The sequence below is a fragment of the Aphis gossypii genome, chromosome 1 (genome assembly GCF_020184175.1).
Source record: "Aphis gossypii isolate Hap1 chromosome 1, ASM2018417v2, whole genome shotgun sequence".
NCBI lineage: Eukaryota > Metazoa > Arthropoda > Insecta > Hemiptera > Aphididae > Aphis > Aphis gossypii.
Window position 1 is genome coordinate 60142999 of NC_065530.1, and position 22537 is coordinate 60165535.

Below are 22537 nucleotides of genomic sequence, written 5' to 3' on the forward strand. Positions count from 1 at the left end.
TCATTTTACTGCACTTCTCGTCGTCTGTATAATAAGTTTCCTCGATTTCTTCTGCGGTTTTTAATGCGTGTCGGAATGATATTATTTTTACGGTGGGCACGTTGAACTTGCAGTAGGTACAATATAACGACTAATCACATTGCCGATTATTTTCATTCCCTATATACAGTGAAAGGGACCAATTGTAGTGCCCAACGTATTCTTCGCGAATTTCACCGAGCGAGGTTCGTACATGTATTATGCGACGATGTCCTCTAGGGACGACATGTACCCATCAGACAGTGTACCATAATTATTACCTACTATATAATATTATTATACTTCCGTTTAATAACACTAAGGAAACATTTACAAAACATTTTTATTCTATTCAAAGCGGTGGCTGCCACATGTGTTTGGAAGAATAATATTTTAAGTACAGCTGCTATATTTGCCGTCTTTTTGTTTTCATTCTTTTAAGAATTATTAATACATCACCTATAGGTACCTATTTACTGCAAAAACAATTCTCAGGTTTAACGTGTTTGTATCGAAATTATATATAATTAATTTTTGAACGCTTGAATGTCTCGCCGAAAAATTGGATTATTCACTAATAAAAAAAACCCGCTATAATTAAAGTATTATTATTTTTTTCGTGTATTGCATTATTTTGTTCGTGTCCTTTATTATTCATGTGCGCTAATAGCGTATATATATAAAAAAAAACACTGGTGCGAGGTGTAAAATACAATACACGCCTTATAATAATAATTGTTGTTTTCGATATAGCTTTCTGTGGCGTGCGTATGGGCAGCCGGCAGTGTACGACATAGTAGCTGCTGTTGGTATAATACGAATAACAATCGATGAAGACCCATATTGAAATTTATTTGGAATATAATACGTGACTCATACGCGATTTCCCTGCACAAAATATAATATTGTGATATATAATATATCTATTACATACGTAACAGCAGCAACAGCGACTATATTATTATGGACTATAGGTGTATACAAAAACAGTACGCGCTGCGAAAGACCTGCTCAGTTTTGACTTTTTTTTCGATTATAACTGCTGCAAGACCAGCTGCGGCATACGCGTTATAATACAATAATTCGGACGGCGGTAAGGAGGACAGTGTTATAGCGTCGTTATTCTCCGAAGCTACTAGTGTTTACAATGTTATTAAAAAACGATTTAACAGGAGCGTATTAAACTTTTTTCGTCCAATTTTATTTTTTTTATTAAAGTTATTATTTGAGAGTTACGGTATCGGTTAAGACTTCTGACTCGTTGGCGATGTGTTGATAGCCTCATATTGACTTTTCCTAATTAGTCTGAAGAACACTTGACATCGCGGAACGACATAGCAAGAGAAAAGACAATAATCCAGTCGGGAAACGAACTATTGCCAGATAAGATAACGCTTCGAGTGGTAAAGTTTGAGTATCGCCGAATAAATGGATTTCACTGTGAAATCGTTTGTGTTGGCTGGCTAAGGGGCAAAAGTGTTAATAATAATAGTAATGTAATAATATAAAAACGTATAAGACGTCGACGTCATATGCGCCGTCGTTTCCGGTATCGTCGCGCGGTCGTCGTCGTCGTCGTCGGAGGCGGCAACGGAGCGCACAGGAAGCGGCACGTTTGGCGGCCGCCACGGCACCACGTATGCCAACCTAACATCACGCGTGACCGAGTGCTTTACTATATACATATAGCGCACACACGTGTAAATGTATATTATAATAGTACGGCGGCCTTCTTCCATTTAAAAATGTGTGTGTCTGTACATGCAGCAGACGTGTTGATTGTTTGCCGCGCGGACGTGTCATCGTCTCCCCCGGGACCGCTGCAGGTTCGCGGACGCTCGTCTCCCATATCACGTCCATTGTTGTTGGTCCACCGTCAATGAAAACCAAAGTCGTCGGAGATTTCTCTCTCGTTTCCGACGTGCTGCGGACTCGCGATAAAAATGATGACACACCACAATAATTTCACTTCTGCCGGAGTAGAAGTATATTATTTTAGTTGTATATATGTAGTTGTATTTGTAGGAGGAGAAGTGAGGACGATGGTCACCGACCTTAAAACGTTTACGGTATATTGTCATTGTGGTACGGTATAACTGGTATATTTGTATAATAAATGCTGTGGTTACGCAGTAAAAGGCGTTTGATATCGGACGACGTTGGTGCATATAGATACCATAATTTGTTTTCATACACAGACTATAACGCGCGACAATTCGCGTTTTGTAGCAGAACCGATCGGTTCTCTGCGTTTGACTTAATACGATTTTAGAGCAAACTTTATAAAGTTGAGAACATTGTCTATACATTTTTTTTTTTTTGGTACTCTTTATTACAATTTTGCCGCGATAAGCGGACATTTTTACATACCTACTCTCATAACTCGTTTTCTATAAAACGTTAGTGTCGTAAAAAACTATAAAGCCGAAGTACGAATCATTGGTAATATTTTCTTCACTCTAAGTTTGACATGATAGGTAAAAATGTGTTCTACATCTTCAATCGAACGACGTCGTAATATTTTTGAGCGTTTGTAGTGAAATGACGACAGGCAATCCGTTATTGCGCCGGGCCGTTCAGCGCGTGTGTATTCAGAGCGCGAATAGTTTGGATAGCTGATGCGAGCAAAACGCTCAACGCACCGGTACCGTTTCGCACCGGCGGCGGTACAACGCGCCACAGACCTATCGTGGTATATATATATAATATAATATGCTAACACACACACACACGCATGCTCGCAATAACAGCGAGCCGTTGCAAGCAGCGTGTCGCGTCCGCCGCACCGAAAAACCCGAAGCCATTCACAAGCGGTGGTGTACGGTTAACTCGTGTAACGTAAGAACTTGCTCGTGACGAAGCGGGGTTATGACACTTGTACGCCGCCGCCGTCACCACCGTATACTTAAAACTAACGCATGCACCTCCTGCACCGCCTTGACACGGCGGTGGTGATGCGGTAGTGGAGGTATAATCCAGAACTCAGGTTATCCCGCAAATCCATTATTTTAAGAGAAAACCTACAATTCGAGTTTTGCATATTTTTAGGATTTTCTATTTCGAATTAATTTTTTTTTAACAATTAGTATTGCGGTGAGCATTAATAATATAGCGAGCATAGTCGTATAATGTGTGTATATATCGTTTAAATATGTTTTTTTTTAAATTTTTGGTTAGTTTTTTAAACAATGGCAATGGATATTGGTGGCTATACTTACTTATATGGCAATGTGATTTTTAACAATCCATGAAATTATATTTATTTAAGGTATTGGTTCAACTAATATAATCGGTTGTACGCAGATAGCTACTAAAATTACCTTATCCGTAATCATAGAAAAAATATCTTCCCATCGCTTTTATATACTCACCGTCATAAGTTTGTCATCTACCGGACGATTTTTTCTTTGGGTTTAAACCATTGAACCAATTTGTTTTTTAAACACTACAATAAGTATATAAGTGATACTAATTAATTTAATTTTTTAAAGTTTATGAGAGATTTGTATAATAGCGTTAAGCTGACGACGGTGTATGCTGTATAATTGCGAACAATTTAATATAGTTTTACATATTATACTGTATACCTGCAGCGGCGGCGCTCTCATTTATAATACGATACCATTCCGCATGACAGAAATTATATGAAACCACCAAATGTAAATATTATTTTTCCTTTTTTTTGTACTCGTCTTTTTAGTTTTTTCACGCGTCGTGATCGTTTGCTCATCATTAGTATTCATATCTTGTATTATATATAATAAAGTCGATCCGGAAACGTTTCCGAAAATTACGCACTAAAAAAACACGACGAAAATCAATCGAAGAAATCGTACGAAAACAATCGCTTCTGCAGCACGGTAGATTTATCTGTACAATTACCGGTTTACCGGAGCTGAATACTAATATCGCTAATCGCGCACAACGTGACCGTGTTTAATTCGAAATAAATTCAATGAATAATAAATACGAATTTAATTAAAAAAACTAAAAATTAATTGAAACATATTTTATACCTCAATGATGTAAATTAGGTAAACAGAGTACTGAGTAATACATGTGTTAAAAAAAATCTTTTGTTTAACCACGATTGATCTCGTTATGTATAACATAAGCATAACGTGTATGTTATAGCATGTCAGTCTTCCGTTAATCTCTGGCACACGCGTATTAATATTTTTGTCATCACATTTTTAATTAACTCTTAAATGTAACATAATAATAGCAGATAATATCAATATATTTTATAAGGTTATTATGATTATAACTTTAAAAACTTTAAAATATACGTTTAAAAACAATATTGCAGGTCGAAATATGTTAGAATATTGTATTATTCCCATTCAAAATTTACTCATACATTATCAATAGAAACTATTACACGTCACATATCGTGCATTAGATTTTACAAACAAAAATAAGTCTACATTTTAGGAAAAATGTTTGTATAAATGCAAAAATATCCAAAATAAAATTTAGCTTAATTTCTTCTATACGACTGTACAGTGTTCATTAGGTATGTTGAACGGATTTAATGTGTACGATAAAAGGAAAAAAATTTAAAAGTCATTTATAATTAATTAATATCTTATCATTAAAATATACACGTTATTGTCTTTCGTATTTAGCGACCAAAATTCGACTGAATGTCGTCACAGCCACCGCGGTGTGGTGTGTGTAGTTTACTACTACTATAATATTGTATATTTATCTATATAATATTATGGTCGTATCGGGTCAGAAACAAGTCCGATCGTTGGCCTCATAACTTTAGGCGTTCACCGAGAAACGACTTTGCGCATTTCATTTCCGGCCGTAAAATGTGAAAACAATCACTTTAACGTCATTTCTGTAAATTTATTTCGTTCGATAATATTTTGCCCATATTTTATGTATAAATGTATATAAATAAAGCTAAAAAAAATGTCACAGTAAAAATTACAGCCAAGATGGCTGACGCCCCAACCAAAAAACGTTCTTTACAAATAGTAGAAACGATTGCATAGAATTTGGACATATTTTGTTTGCGAAGTTTTTGTTGTGAATGTTCCGACTTTCGAGCATGGTAAACGTGGCAAAATAATATAATTTCAAACAGTTATTTCACTATCTTTTTTTTTCTTTAGTTTTTTTTAGTCGTTGAATTGAATTTGATTGCAGTGCCAAAAACTTGACATTTTATAAAAGTATAATATAAATCTGAAATATTATGATCAAAAATGTATGTATAATATACTAATGAATAACGATGAGATTAAACAAGTACAAAAATGAAAAAATATATCTATTGAAGTATAATAGAAACCTTAAGCAATCGTACTCTCATTTTCTTCAAGAGTTTTATATGTGCGTACTGTATAAACAGTTCTCAATGTTCTCATTAATCCATCACTGTTATCTCTCTCTCTCACTCATTCACAGACATTATAGTCTACTCTCTCTATCACGCTATCTTTCATTTCTCGCTCACATCTCTCTCTATAGCCACTCATCTATGAAATAGAAACCGATACCGATAATATAATAGTCAGAAAACGTCGTCGATTATTAAGTGCCAATTAATTAATGGTTTTGATGAGTTATAGGTTAGGTTAATTATTATATATAACAGTATGCGTTTTAATAGTCGATAGGCGCGCTCGTTAATATCTAATATGAAATTAACGAAACATATGTCGTATACGCGATTAAAGACCCAACGATTAATGAGTGTATAATAATATAATAGTTTAATAAAGATTTGAATATTATAATCAACTTTCCATCAGGGTGGTGGCGATATTCCGTTTAATATGACTGACAGCTATATTCTCGATAAACGATGAGACAATGCAGCATTGATACGCACCTACTTTGTATCTAAAGCCTGTATAACATCAGAGTGCAGGTTGTCTCGTAAATTCAATATTCAGGGAAACCATAATATCATCATATAATAGCTTTAATTTCTTGCTAATTATCATTATTATGAATTATAGTATAAGTATAAAACTATATAATGTACTTTTTTCTTTAAATTTTTGTCAGCTTTTTTAGCGGTCATGGTAATGGATTAATAATAACACATGTATGTATAACCTAATCGTGCACTATCCGCATAGAGTTAATAATCCTATACTCTGGTTCTAAAATAAATAATTTCTATGCCAATGCCGACTGCCGAAGAAAAAGAATAAGGGTCCCGCTTCAGCTATTCTCTAGCGGACAGTTTTTGTAGGTTTGCGCCAATTCGGCTTTGTAATATTATCCTATTATTCCAGAATGTAATAAATTAAAATTAAATTAATTTTTTGTGGGTTAAGCCGTTCTGGCGCTATGCGTCTCTTATATTATATGCTGTGCAGTATACGTTTAAGTAGACTGTTTATATAATAAATTAATATATTATTATTATGCGATGACGACGAAATAGTTTTGATAATCGGGTTTACGGTGTGCACCGGGTGTACATAATAATATTAAAATGTAATAATCTGACTGGCGCGAGCGGTGTACGACATTATCTTTGACTTTCTACACACTCGTGCACGCGCGCGTGTGTGTGTATAAGCGCGCGGTGTGGTTGCTGCAAGTGCCCCAGGAACGTGCCGAACCCCGAAACACTGCGCAGGTGATACTAAATATATTATTGCCGCCGCGGTTATCTGGTGTTTGTACGCGACATTGTTTAAGTAGGACAGGATTTCCTCTCTCGAGTCTGACAATCTCAAATAATAATAATCTCAATCTCTCCCCGTCGACACTCCCCTGCGCGCGTAACCGTCGTCGTCATCGTCGTCACCACCGTCGTCGCCACCCGACGAAAAGCAGTGGCGACGTCGGGGGCATTGTACGCCTATACAGTATACATTCGAGTTTGTGCCTGTCTGTGCTTGTCTGTGTGCGTGTGTGTGTGTGCGTGTGTGTGTGTGTCATGACGGACGGCGGCGCGTTTCAAACGCTTCGTGTGTCGCCCGAGTATTATAATATTATTATACACATATACGCGGGCTGTGGGGTACGTTTGTGTGTAGGTATATACATAAAGGCTGCCGAAAAACGGCCCAGGTGATATTTATTACCGAACTGGTATGCTGACACTCGCTGGGACCGTATATATTATGTATTATTATTATTTTTATTATATATACGCTTTTTATTTATTCAAATTGTGCGCTGTTCTCTTTTTCTCGGACTGTATACACGGACACGCATACTCTCGCTCTCTCGCCGTCCGTGGTGCTTTTCATTATCATTATTATACGCGTATATTATAATATGTTTTAAAAAATAAAAAAAAACTCGGTGATTTATAACTGTGCCGGCGCGCGTGTTAACGAGAAGTAGTCCTTTCGGACCATCCGAAGCGAATAATTAGAGAAGAAAAATATACATAATATATTAAGTGTTATTCGTGTGTATGTGTGTGTGTGTGTTATAAAGACAACAGTGAAATTCTCCTCTCCGTGAAACAGTCATCGTCTTCGATGTTGTGTGTTTAACAATATTATTATAATACCTATTTCACTACAATATATTACAAAACATATAGACATATTATAGCAGCAGCAGACGCATTATCTGTTTACTGTTTTTACTATATAGTTAACTTCTACTAGATACAAGTACTATTAACATTACTACTACTACTTTTTCCGTCTATCCTACTGCTATGTATATTATAATGATGGAACCAATGTTTTATGGAATCGTAAAAAAAAAAAAAATAATAATCGACAATATAATGACGATTTTCACACGGTGCGCGCGTAGCGTGGGTTTCTTTTATTATTATTTATTATTTTACCTTTATATACGATATAATAATAATTTCAGACGTCAACCGATTAACGGTCATGATTAATAGGGCCGAAAAAGCCGGCAAAAAGAGGCGGCTTGTTTGTACACATGGACCCCCCGGCTCCTGGCGGAGGAGGTCCTATACGCCGCCACCGTGTCCGTCACTCCGAAACTGTCCTGTGCCGCTGCCACCAGTCAAACCCGCGTATTCTCGCCGTCCTCCCCAACACCACCACACCAACAACTTGTTCCATCCCCCCCTCACCCATTCCGTACTTACAGCCTCTATGGTCGAGCCATAAATATATATATATATATATTTATGTGTATTTCGGCTCACGCTCTCGCTCGGGTAAGGTAAATAATAATCAGCGGGAGTTCCCACACACACGCACACACACAAATCCCGCGGTAATAGAAATATCGTCGGACACCACCGATTTTATAATATATATGTATTATATATATAATACGGTGGTAGAGAGACGGCGGAGACGTATGAAACATATACGGAGACATTAGTCATTTGTCACCCGTCTACCAAATATACATTGGGCCACACAATCCGAATCCTTATAGTAGTGAGTACCACACCCGCCCCGCCGCCGTATATATTATTCGTAATCAACACACACATACGCATACGCCGCCGCCGTCGGCTTATATTCGGTCGTTGGTTTGTGTATTTTTGTACGTGTGTGTGTGTGCATGTATGTGTGTACGACTCGCAGCTGGACGAGAGACGGCCGTCTCCGCCTCCTCCCTCTGATGACAACAACAATAATAATATGATTGTATTCAACTTACTTTTTATTGCTCTCTTTATCCTACCCGCCACCGCCGTCGCTCTTTCTATATACGAAAAACGTAGAAAACCGATATTTTACGTTATGTACCTACGTAGTATTATTATTATTTTCCTTTTTCGGCACGTCGTCATCGCCGCAGTCGTCGACGTCGCTGTCCGGGGTAGTTGTAGTATCGCACACGTAGAAATCCAAACAAATATATATATTTTTTTTAATCTGCACCGACGACAACGAAGCTGCTGTTGCGCACAATATACATATTATTATAATAATATAACACACGTACCTATATATTATTACGTGTATAGGAATCAGGCACCGCCGCGTGTGTGTCGCGTCTCTCGCTGCAAAGGGGACGGTGTTGGAAAAAAATACCGTTTGTATCAATGGAACCTTCGTTGCGCTGCAGCCGTTGCCGCCGGCGTGTCTTCTCAATTGAAATTCCTGTACTGACACGTCCTTAGATTATATTTATTATGGACCTCCATGTACCTATATACATTTTTCGTGTACCCGTGTAAAAAAATTTTTAGTGATATATATATTATATACAGATTGATTTTTTTTACTTACGGACAAAACGCGTCACAATGCATTACATTATTGTTGGTCGTTCAGAGATTATATCGTTACCGCGCCACCTGCTGCACCGTGCCATTTCTTTTGGAAATCATTTCCTTGTTCCGTTCGGAAATCATCCAAAAACTATAATCTCCCAGAATCATTTATCAAAACACTTGCTGCTCGTGACCACTGCTGGTAGCGTTTTAATACGGATCGCTGCCACCGTTTATTCACGAGCGGTGACCCTGCGCACGACGTGATGCTGCTATATGTATTATAGTGTATACGTAATATAGGTGTGTCAATATAATATATCCTATACGCATTTGTAGGTGTCTTACATAATACCTAAATAACATAATATTGTCCGAGTAGAACAAATTGCATTTTTCCACACCGCACACACGCGGCGCAATCTATTGACACGGTAGGCATATACGTCCCTTTGGGTTTTGAAATCTCTATTATATTTTTATTTTTAGCAACAATAATACGTATTTCATACTCGCATGTCGTTAAGTATAAGTACAATATATTTCGCGGGCTGTTGGTTTCATAAATGTTGTACGTGTGCGCATAAACGTTTTCTTATTTTATTATATTTTATAGATTGCACTTTTACATCAGAATCCGACGCGGTAATTTGAAATTCAAATTAACCCACAAACACCGCATACATCGTGTGTCAGTATTTAATTACCATTAAAATGTGTGTAATTCGTCATTTTATTTTTTTTCATAACATCTACGCGACTTGTACGTGCGTTATCAACTAAGCAAATATATACAGAAATCCAATTAAATTATATATTTTTATAGCTTCTACGCGATGATGTGTTGTTTAATATCATAACGCTCTATATAATTCTTTATTATTATATATTATAATTTATAATGTATGCGCCGTTGAAGATCGTAGCGGTATTCAACGTATCTGTTTGATTAAAGTTCCAACGGTGTATATACTGTTTATCACATGTGAAACGTAATCGAACCACCGAAAGAAAATTCCAAATTTAATCGTATTGGATACGATCGTCAGCCGTTGACGTAACAGCGTTTAGTGAGCCCACGGCAATAATAGCTATGCTGCTGAAGTGTTCTGACCGAATTAAAACAATTGATTGTCGGTTTGAGGCCTACCAACTGCGGAGTAAAGAGATTTCTAGGTCAAGCCTTTTCTTTCTTTTATTAATATGTATTCCGAGAGCGTTAATACTACGCGTACAATGATGGTTTTAACGTCACTGTTGCGTGTAAGTCTGTCGTAACTTGATATTTGCCACCTCAGTCTTCTGCAGTACTTTAAGAATTATATTTTCGATGTTAAGTCCGCGGGGGGGGGCTATGTAAGCTATAACCGTGTGTAGATACTAACACGTCGGGCTAGTGAAATGTTTTTGAACAAATAATCATTTTTGTCCTCATGTATACAATATTTTATGTTGTATTTATTTATATTATAATATTATACTGTCGGATGAAAGCAACAAATTTCTTTGACCTAACCATTAATAAGTAATTTATTAATGGTGGTTTGGTAATAAAAAAATTGTTTATTCATTATGTTGTTTTCCACCGCATCACTCTCTCTCTCTCTCTCTCTCTCTCTCTCTCTCTCTCTCTCTCTTTTTCTCTCTCTCATACACTTCATAGCCTTTATAGCCTATATAATAAAATGGTGAACCCCAAGTTTTGCAGCATATATAGTGTGTTATTATATATATGATAATATGGTTTAGCAATCTTATCTGTGCGCCCTGAAAAGGTTAGATAATATGGTTTAGCAATCTTATCTGTGCGCCCCGAAAAGGTTTTCCGTCGGCCTGATATTTTATAGAAATTATGAGCAACATGTAGGTTAGGTGTGTGGCAGTCTACGTGTCTTTTTATGCGTACTCTGTCTAAAATATTATTATTATTTTGTGGTGTAGGTACCTATATAACGTTATCTCGCATCGTATACATAATATAGTATAATAAATAGTGCGTTTTCTTTCGACCGAAAGAAGTCTTTTACGTAATATATTTCCAGACGACATAAAATAAAATTATTATACTTAACTATGTACAAAGAGTATAAACATATATATAATAAAAATATACTCGGTTAAAAATGTTCTGTATTTTAGTTCTCAGAGACCATTTATTATTGAATAGGAAAAATTATTTTTGTAATACATAAAACATTAACATAAATATTTTTTACGGTTAAATAAACGAAAATGAAAAAAGTATAATATAAAAAGCTATCGTAATAAATTTGTATTTGAGTATGATCATAAGTGTATTTTTATTAAACTATTGTAGTGAATAACATAATAAATATTATACAATAATATTGTATACTATACACTGTTTAATATTGAGTTAAAAACTCAATAAATAATACGAAAAATACGTTGACTGCACACAATATTACAGCAACGGACATATTAATAGTTTATCGTTTTGTGTAATTAGTATATTATTATAATAATTCTATATTTAAATAGGCGGGACTTATTATATATTCTCGCATGTTATTATTTTATCGGATAATAATGGCATTAGAGCCAGTATAGTAATGACCATAAAATCGTTTGATAAAAACGAAAAAAGAATTAAACCGTATTATAATTTATAATATAATATTATATAATATTTTTGGTTTTTTTTTTTATTTAAAAGAACATTTACAATATATACTAATATTAATACAATAGTTCAATTACACGAATAATTAATAGAAATAAATGTACATTAATACATAAGAAAAGAGGGGGAATGCTAACTCGCTGAAGTAGACCTACGAGAACATAAGACATAATATTTTATAATTTTTTTTTCTTTATAATTATTATTAGTTTTCAAGATATAATTTATAATCATATCATACTATTAGATGTATTGACTAAATTTTTTATCCTTTCTAACTGAAATAGAAACCTAGAGAGAGGAAATTAATGTGTTAAAAGTAAATTTTCTTTTACATTATATATTTTTATGTTTTGTTTAAAAAATACTAAAAATGTTGCCACCTATAGTTTCCATTTTAGCCCTATTTAACCCTTTTGACTTCTATCATACTCGATTTACGGTCGTTGGGAAACGTTTTGAAGACGAGCGTGTTTTTTACGTAGGTGTAGGTATATAATATATGGTGACCACGAAGTACGGTATAATGTAGTGGTGGTGACTTGGTATATTTGTTATTTATTTCGAATTACCGGTGAAAATCGTCGTGTGACCGCCGTGTCGACGGTGGAAAGACAACAAACAACTATGATAATAACCACATAATCTCTGGGGATCTAATCATTTTACACACACACGCTGCGCGCGCGAGTTAAACACACGTTTGGGGGGATCGGCTGGTTGGATAATGAGTAATGACAACAAAAACACACACACACGTGAAGTAGGTACGCACACTTATGCCTTGTTGGTGAGTCGCATGATCGCCGTCCGTGCAGCGGTACCTTTATTTTGACGAGCGCGGTGCGTTTTCCCAGATTATTACCGAAAGGAGATGAAGAGAAAAAAACAATTTTCGATTTGTCCATTTGTGCCGCCACCGACCGATCCGTAAAAAAGTGCCGCCTCCGTAATTACAGAGCCGATTGCCGCGCGTTTTCAGGGGGGGAGCCCAAAAGCGTCGTGTGTTTATAGACTGCGGGTCGGTAGGTATATAGATAGGAGGTAGTACTACGTACCTACGCGTTATATTATGTCGCGGCGGCACAGTGTTTACTTTTGGCGGCGGCCTTTATCACGCTAATCACGCGATACGCACGGGTCCCGACGACGATGCGGCAAAAGGTCGCGGGGCAAAGAGAGAAGTAAAAAGAAAAAAAAATGCCACCGCACCGCCTCCGGACCGCCACCGCCGTCGTGTGGTAGGTCGTGGCCGAAAATACTATATTGCACTATATTATTATATAATACGCGTATATACTCATTACTCGCGCGCGTACGCGGTTCAGTATATACACATCACACGGGTGCAGTGTATATATACACCGCGAACGTTATAAATATATTATATATAGGTACATGGTCGGCGGTAACCATACGCGTAGTTGTACCTATTATACCGCTGTTGCCGATCCGATAGGTCTCTCTAATTATATTTATTGTTTTATCCTCGTAAATCTCGTTCAGCGCTGTGTATAGAGTGGCGTTTTCTGTTGCTGCCGCCGAACGACGGCGATGCGCTTCTCTCGCCGGTTACTGCGCCGCCACAGCCACCGCCCACTAATTACATTATTTGACCCGCACGCCATACGCCGCGCGCGCGTATATATATATAAAACATACGCATATACATAGGTTCGACTACCAGTGGCGGCGTGCGTTTTAGTGCACCACTCTATATTATACTCTGGGCGGTCCGATTTTTTTATCCGTGTTTGTATTTTATTTTTTTTTTCGCCAGCTTTTATTAGTATTACGTTTTTTATAATAATAATAAGTAATAACATTACATTAGCGCGAATATCGTGTGCGCCTGCTGCTGCAGTATAAATAATAAGTTTGTGTACGAAAAGAAAATCGTCGTTTTTTTTTTTAAACGTACCGACAACGTCGAGAGTACGTTAAGGGGCGGAGTGGCGAGGAAGAGAGAGAGAGGAGAGAATCTTTATAATACATAACTAGAAGACCTAACCACCGCCGCCGCCGCCGACGGTCTGACTTTTACGACCACCGGCCGTCGTCTCCCTCGTGACAACACAATTATTTTTATATCTTACCTGCCTACCCATCATAATATGGATGTAATATAATGTGTGCGTGCGTAGGTGGGCGGGGTATACCGCGGAGAGGAGACCACCGCAATTTTCGCGGAGACCGTTTGTCGGCGGCACGTATCTTCGCTGCCGCCGGCCCGTGTGTGTATACAGACAGCTTCGTCCCTTATATTATTGTTATTATTACAATACTTTTCGCTCCTTTTGCCCACACGTATGTGATCACAATGTAATGTTGTCCGTCGGCACTGGTGTAGAAGCACCGGCCAGGAGGTCACTTGTCACGCATAGTTTACACGTCATATTATTCATGACTAAATCTCCTCGTAACCCACGAGTCGCCCCTGACGCGAGTCCCGAACTCGCGCTGCGGAATTTAAGTTTTTTCTATACTTGATATTTTTTTTTCTTATACACTACATTTATACGAACTACGGATACTCGTAGTGAGTTATTATAATTCGTCTGTTCGCCTGTAATAATAATGATAATGATAATAATAATAATAATAATAATAATAATAAACAGGTGCTGTAATTCGAAAAATACCAAAACTCGGTTAATTGGCGGTTTCTATGTATGCGCGTATAGAGCGAGATGTTTCTATAGTATACATATAATACGATATTTCCCATGGACAGGAGAAAAAAAACACCGTTCACTGTGGTAAAATATAATGAATCCAGTTTTAAATAAATTACCGTATATTAATAATATTATAAGAAATTGATATGAACAAAAATGCGGATAAACACTTAACGACATTTCCCTACGAAAATTACTATTGCATGACACAATGTATACCTATATATATATGTATATTTTATATTGTATATACGTATAATATTATGAACATTTATTTATATAGGTACCACTACGCGCGTTTTACCGACCGTCACCGTGTTCTTGTCGATTATACTTATTATAATGTACTACACGCACGCACGAACACGCGTTTACCGTAATAGGGAAAAACACGGAACGTTATCCGTATTAAACCTAGGTACCTACCTATTTTGTTTTTCTCAAACATTTTTCAAATATCACCTTGCAATATACGTTTAATACACTTTGTACATATTATATTTACGTATACAACAATATGTATTATTGTAGTACGGCACCGCGATTTGAGATGGGCGTTGTATGTATATTAAATATTATATTATAAAAATTATGTAATGATATAATGTCTTAAATTGTTGTCGAAGCTTACTTCAACGACTCGTCAATACGTGTCGAAAATTTCTGTTCTTGGCAGTCGTAATTGGGTCCCGTGAATCGTTGTTGACAAAAAATATACTACTTGCATGTCCAACACACATACTTGCGCATTAAAAAGTTTTTGTTTTTATGTATATCGTTTGAGCGTTTTCACGTGTTACTTTTTATCATGTCTTAAATTTTAAACCGGACGATAGCAGTAATAATGCAATATGGTTATAGTGCTGATAAGTTCCGACGAAGTTCTTCGACTGCACAGCTCGTTCATGTACCTATATTATGTTACGGGTTATGTCTGATTCATGACTAATGTCAAGTTTAACTACCATGACTTTGGGATAATCGAGAATGGCATTTGAAATCGGACTTTAACCGCATCACTAATAAACATTATCCTACTATACGTGTGGATAATGATCAAACGTTGACAATCACAAAATAATATAATAAATAATACACACATACGCACATGGCACATATTATATAAATATTATTACATGTAGAACACGATGATAAGAGTAATGATAAAAGCTTGAATTTTGATACCTATACAGTGTGTTGGTACCTGGGCTTGTTATGTAATATAATCATTTTATCGCAGTATAAGAGAACAACCGCCATTATGGATAAGACGATAAATAGATATTTTGTACCTAGTTACGTTAATCATAATTTATGATTCATTATTTTGATAATTGAATAGGTATTTGATTATTTCGATTAGTAATATACATTTTATAGAAGCGTTTTTGATTCCGACATAAACAACAAAATATATACAATTTTTTTAAATAAATTTAAAAATTATAAATAAAATATAACTTCCTATGTCATAAATCAAAATGATTTAAAATATGATCTAAATAATTTTAAAAAAGCCCGAAAAAATTGTTCAAATAATCGATAAAAAAATATCAAGGTTAATAAATATATTTTTGCTAATTGATTTTAATGTATTTAGTTATTTTATCAATCGAATAAACATTTGGTTGGTGCGAGTCCAAATAAAAACGAATTATTAATTAAGCTATACTCCACGGGTGAAAAGCTCATAATCTCGTGGTGCGTGTACATAAAATGATAAGGGAAACCACTACACTCACATACACACTTCAAGTGGTGTATAATACTATATAGACATATGATATAAAACGATAAACAAAAAAAAAAAACTGCGTGCGCACGCGTGTGTGTTTGTAGACGCGATGATCTCGAAATGAATACAAATCGTACATCCGTTTCGGGTCTCTCGGCGCGTTTTAAATATCGTCGTAGTTCGTGGTCGTCGTACCCTCCACGTCGTCGTCATCGTCGCCGCCGCGTCTCGATTCCGGCAAAACCATTGTATGCGCGCGTGTGCTTAAACGGCAGACGGGCGGGGTACGACATGCACATTACACAGCATATAGCACATCGCGACTGCGACAGCAGTACGCTATTATACGTCGTCATAATAATGTTGTAGTCCCTTCCGGCTAGGTTTTCGTACGTATAGTGCGTATACATATACCGTTATCACGCGCCTAGCGCTCCGAAAGATATCGGATGTCCGGGCTCGTCGTGCGGGAGGTCCCTTCTATATAGGTGTGTTGTATTACTCTCGGCCATTGTTCTTATAAGACTCGAGTGCATAATATATTATTATTATAATACATAGAAACGTTTTATTCATCACACATGTTTTTTTTTTCCATCATAATATATATTATTATTATAGCGTATCATGATGTGTCGTGTAGATAGGTGTATGACCGGATTCGACGGAGAGCATTAAGGGCACCTGCCCATGGCCTCACGTCCTTTTTAGGGGCTCCTGAGCTTTAAATATAAGAGATTGTATTGTTTGGATCCTTATTTAGGTATTTATCTAAGGAAAAAATATTGGTGTGCTAAAGTATGAAAATGTTGATTTTAAATATTATACATAGATGACGTCATAAATTATCGTGGTGGCGTAAATTTGAAAGTTAGAGGTATACGTCTTATCGTTTTTATCTATTTTCGTGTATACTAATCGTTGATCGTGGATGACACTTAAAAAAATGTGTGCATTTACCAATAGGATGAATTTGCAGTTTTAGTTCCAAAACCTTCTTTGTATTAGGGCCCTTAAAGTTTAAATCCAGCTCTGGATATATGTGTCACGCCGCTTCTGCACCACCAATTATGTTATGTTTTATATAAAACTTTGAAGTATTGATTGTTTATTGTTTTAATTTTTTTTTAATTTTTGTTTTTTCTTGTGTGTTACAGACGCGTGTTCGAGTAGGTCGACACCGAAACCTCGACCGTTACAGCCGACGGAAAGGCCGAACATTACCTTCCACACTACCCCCTGTCCAAACGTGTATGCCAAATGGTATTGTCTCAACGACGCCACGTGTTTCGCCATTGAAATCGGCGAATCGGTGCTGTACAATTGCGAGTAAGTTTAATTTACGTATACCTCCACACTATTCTAATCAGCGATAATAGCGCGTAAAGAATAAGTACCAATAACATTTCAACGGAGAATAAATATACGAGTACCCCTTTTAGCGTACCGACTTTTTTCCGCGGTTAAATTTGCATATTAAAGTAACGACGATTGTAGTAAACATTAAAATTTATCGGTAAGTAATATTGTCCGTTCTACGTTAAAATTTAAAAGTAATAAACATATCGGAGAATATTGATTAGTTTTTTGTACTGTAAATTATAAATTATTTTTTATATACTTATGTGACGACGATCAAAACGATATTCTACCATTTTTATCTAATCCCCTTAAACATATTCTAGTTGTGCCACTGCTGTAATAATATAATTATTACATCGAAATACTAGCTATATATATACTTGTATAATTGTATCGCGTTTTGTCGACCGCCGGCGCTACACACACACACACCCTTACACGTACCTAAGTATGCATTATACTTACGTACCCATATGCACGTACTTATATCGTGTATATATATATATATATATGAATTATACGGACGAACGGGGTGTGGGGCGGCCGCGGTGGACGGGTTACAATATATATTATGTGAATGCAGCGGCGGGAGGACGATGAGGTGTACCCGCTGCACTCACACACACTGCACACTATTATGTATATAGACAGGCGTTATTAAATGCGTGTGTGTACACACATAATCCCCGGGCCGCATTGCAGGTCACGTATCTGTTTAATGCCCGAGCACGGATATCCTTCGGATCTCTTTCTCGCTCTCCCGTTCCCGTGCCGCCACCGTGCGAGTCGCGCGCAGCAGTACGCCGGGGTCGCAAATATTTCAAAAATTCCTACCGCACACCCGAAAACCGTCCGCTGCAGCTGCACGGCCACACCGACGTTTGGAAAACTCTATAGTACATAATAATAATAATAATAACGTAGGTATGCTTAATAATATAATGTATATAATAGAGCGATATTTACCGCAGTCGTGCTTATATAATATTACCCGTGTACGAACTGCGGCTAGGCGATTCGTTATCTAAGTGAACATAATTTTGCAGTTTTTTTTTTTATCTCGCAAATACTACCCTGACCGTCGTCGTCGATATCGTCGTATATATGCGCATCGAACACTGTGAGCAGGAAGTCTCCGTCATCTATTTATTATTATTATTATTATTATTTTGTCTCATGTCGTCGGCACAATGACTATAATATCTGATTTCTGTCATATAATATAATATATATGTATTTACGTATGCGTGGCAATCGTTTTCGTACTCGTCGTTTGTCCGATCGAACGTTTCGCGAGTTGCTGTTGGAAGGGAATATATTATTAGTGTATATGCATGTGCAGTATAGATATATACATATGTAACGTACGAGATTAAACTTTGGAGTTTAACGTTCCGAAACGGTCGATTCGGGCGATTAGATGTTAAAAATAAACGTGCGAAATACACCGCGTATTACATATATGCATATAGACATTATATGTGTTACATATACCTACCGTGTTCGACGTTTTCTATTGTGATAAATCTATTCATTCGTAAACTATTGCTATATGGAAAATATTGTAATCGAACATTTTTAGACGTTTGTCGTTTTCTGTATAAATCTCCAAGTATAATAATAATTGTGTACACGCTGTATATAGGTACACCTATTTACGATTTTTTTTTTTTTGTTTCTAATTTAATTTGAATATTAACGAAGAAATAAAACGTAACTTTCCACGGAGAAATCATTTGCTTATTAATTACGATGACGCTGAAAAAGGAAAAATCCATTTGAATTACTCATGCATAAACATATTTTAGTCGGAGAGAGGAATACCGAATACACATGCACTATACACTTTACGCGTATATATATGGAACGTGGGTTTCTTGTGTGTTGGGAAACGATTTTATAGTGTATATATACCGTAATATATATATATGTATATGTATATGGTGTGTGTATTTTTATTAGATAGAGAAGGAAACGGTTCCATAAATCTTCAGACAATGTTCGAAAATTGTACACGTTTACGAAATTTGTTTACTCGGAACTCGCATTATATTACTTATGTATGTACGTTTAAAAAGAATTGGATTAACGAGACACGCACAACCGGCCTTTGAAACAGAAATTATTACACCCGCGGCCGTTACACAAACGAAGTGACTTGTTGTTGATAAAAATCAATTCGGAACAAGGTCGAGACACTCGGCAATACTTATACTGTTGCAACGGGCATCGTAATTTTCTAAGGAGTGCTTTTGGCGTAGAATGCGAATTTTACTACATAATATATACACACAAACACAGACACATAATATGTATTATATATATTAATATTGTGCTGACTTGTAGTGTATTAGTGCGTGTATAATGTACATAAATATATAATATAATAAATACATTGTACTTACTTTAATACTACTGGTACTAGACGGAAATATGAATTTTATCGCGATAACGTTTTAATTGTTACTTAATTTGTCCCGAGCGTTTAGAATTCCGCGCCTTACCATGCTACGCACGCAACACAGAGAACACACAACTATAATTTTATTATTATTACCTACTGTTATAGATTTACAATATGATATATTTTTAATAATATTATATATTATTTGGCCCATTTCGTGATAATATGTATAATGTGCTTTTCGTGTTTCAGATGTACCGACGGTTTCATGGGACAGAGATGCGAGTTCAAAAATTTGGACGGCTCGTACACGAGTAAGTAGTATAATACGTATGATATTACACGTATATTATGTGCCTTATATATACACACATTCATCTATCATTATATTATACTATTATTATATGATGATGATACCGAGTTACAGAAAACTCCGGTGTATATGTAATGCGTCGTATATAAAAATTAAAAAAAAAACACACACAAACATATGCATACAGAGCGGTTTGATAAAATAAACCCCAAATCCCCACGCCATATTATACGTATAGGTATATACACGATGTGTATAATACGTGCGAGCGGTTGATGGACGTCGTTATTTTTACAAACGGGATTTTTTTTCATCCGAAAATAATTACTGCTCGGTAGCGTCAGAGATGACAATAAAAATCTGTGTACGAGTAAATCAACACGCGAAGCCTACCGATTTACATTTTTTTTCTTTTTATTATTACGACCGCGATTTTGGGCGCCGTCCAAGAAGGATGGTGGTTTATTAAAACCGTCGAGTACACCACTCAAACAGTGCACACAATCATCATCTGTGCGCTATTTCCAAATTGTAAAACGAACGAACACGAAAAAAAAATAAACTAAAAACCAAAAACAATAAAAACGATGTCGTGTTACTTGGGTGGCCGAGAGGGGTGGGGACCCGTGCAGCGTATAATATAGCTTTTGACGAAATCGATTGATTGCCGTCCGCCGCGATCTCTTATTACGGCCGCTGCTACAACATATAAACGAAACAACAAATCCGTCGGCGGCGGCGCGAAGGCGGTGGTGAAGGTGGTGGTGGCGGAGGAGGACTAGGAGGTTACATTGTGTGAGTTATTTTTTTATTTTTATTTTTTGAAGGCGACCCGACCGTCGTCGTCTCTCCACGACCTCGTCGTCGTCTCCGTCGCCGTCGTTCGAGTTTGCCACATTTCGATTTGATTTAATATTATTATTACTATTGCTGCGATGAATATTACTGCTCGCGCGCCGTCACGTCGAGACGATGACGAAAATTCACCGACGAGGCGAGAGAGAGACTTGACCGTCCAAACTGCATCGGACTCATGAATGGGCCGTGGGGACACCGGTGCGCGCACACATACACAAGCACGTGTGTAATAATAATGTAGGTTTATATACTTGCGTTTGCGTATGTATATATATTTATATGTGTGTGTGTGTGTGCGCGCACTTATATAACATTGTGTGTAGACTTATATGCGCGCACAGGTGTAGGGGGAGGCAAAGAAGAAACGAGACCGCATACCAAACCCGCGCTCGGTCCGGCATACTAATGATTTACCTACTATAGGTATGCGCCATCATCCCTCCTCCGTTGCAGCGCCCGTCGCGTTATTAAAATAATAATAATAAAAAAGAAAACGACACCGCTCGATTACATGTATATAGGTGTACGCTGTATATACATATAAATAGCATATACGATTTTACTAGGTCCATTATGAAAATAACGATAAGATAATAAAAGCGTACAAAGTAAACGCATACTTATTATAATAATAGCCAATAGGCATGTATATAGCGATATAGCGAGCCTTACACGACGGTAAAGTTTGACCTAAACTATAGTTGCTATGTATACACGTGTTTGTGTGTGTTTAAAATGTTCTAACTATTGTATATACAATATACATATGGGTATTATAATAGACGTCGTTCGTGTTTTTAACTATTTCGATTTTTGTTTTTCTACAGCTGCCCGGCGACAAGTGATGCTTGAATCGGCCAGCATAGCATCGGGAGTCAGCGTGGCAGTACTACTGGTGTTCATAATCTGCACCACGTTTTACGTCAGGTCCAAGAGACAGCGGAAACTCAAGTTGAACGCAGCCGACGTCTCGTAAGTTTGCCAGCCACAGAGTTGTACAAACATATTATTATTATAGTATCGTCTAAATTCATGTGTGCTTTTTTTATCTTGTTTACAGAATGGTAGACGGCAACTGGACGGACGCGGAAAAGCGGCCGTTTTCGTATCGTCCGAAGCACACGATCATCACAATTCCTCTAAAGACAGTTATCACAGTGAGTGTATATACTAAACACATACATATAAGTATAATATACAAAATACTAGCTCGGTATTCTATTGGACAAAAACGGATTATATTTTTACGAATAAAACCCACGCGTTTATTTTATTTTCCGTTTTTCGGTTTTAATCATTTAGGTCGACGGTCGTCGTCGACGATTATTGTTGCTGCACACGTGAATACATAATAATATAAATGCCGCCGCATCTCGTTTA

The 22537-nt window shown here is 36.7% G+C and overlaps 1 protein-coding gene across 3 annotated transcripts in view; it reads left to right on the plus strand.

The window, feature by feature from the left end:
- LOC114124730 (protein spitz-like) overlaps nt 1–22537 on the plus strand; it is a 59250-nt gene that overhangs the window by 34264 nt on the left and 2449 nt on the right. For all 3 annotated transcript variants that reach the window (XM_050197640.1, XM_050197639.1, XM_027988081.2), the window contains 4 exons: nt 17378–17549; nt 20239–20300; nt 21985–22129; nt 22218–22314. In XM_050197640.1, coding sequence (XP_050053597.1) covers nt 17378–17549; nt 20239–20300; nt 21985–22129; nt 22218–22314 — 476 coding nt within the window. The remainder of the gene's footprint in view (nt 1–17377; nt 17550–20238; nt 20301–21984; nt 22130–22217; nt 22315–22537) is intronic.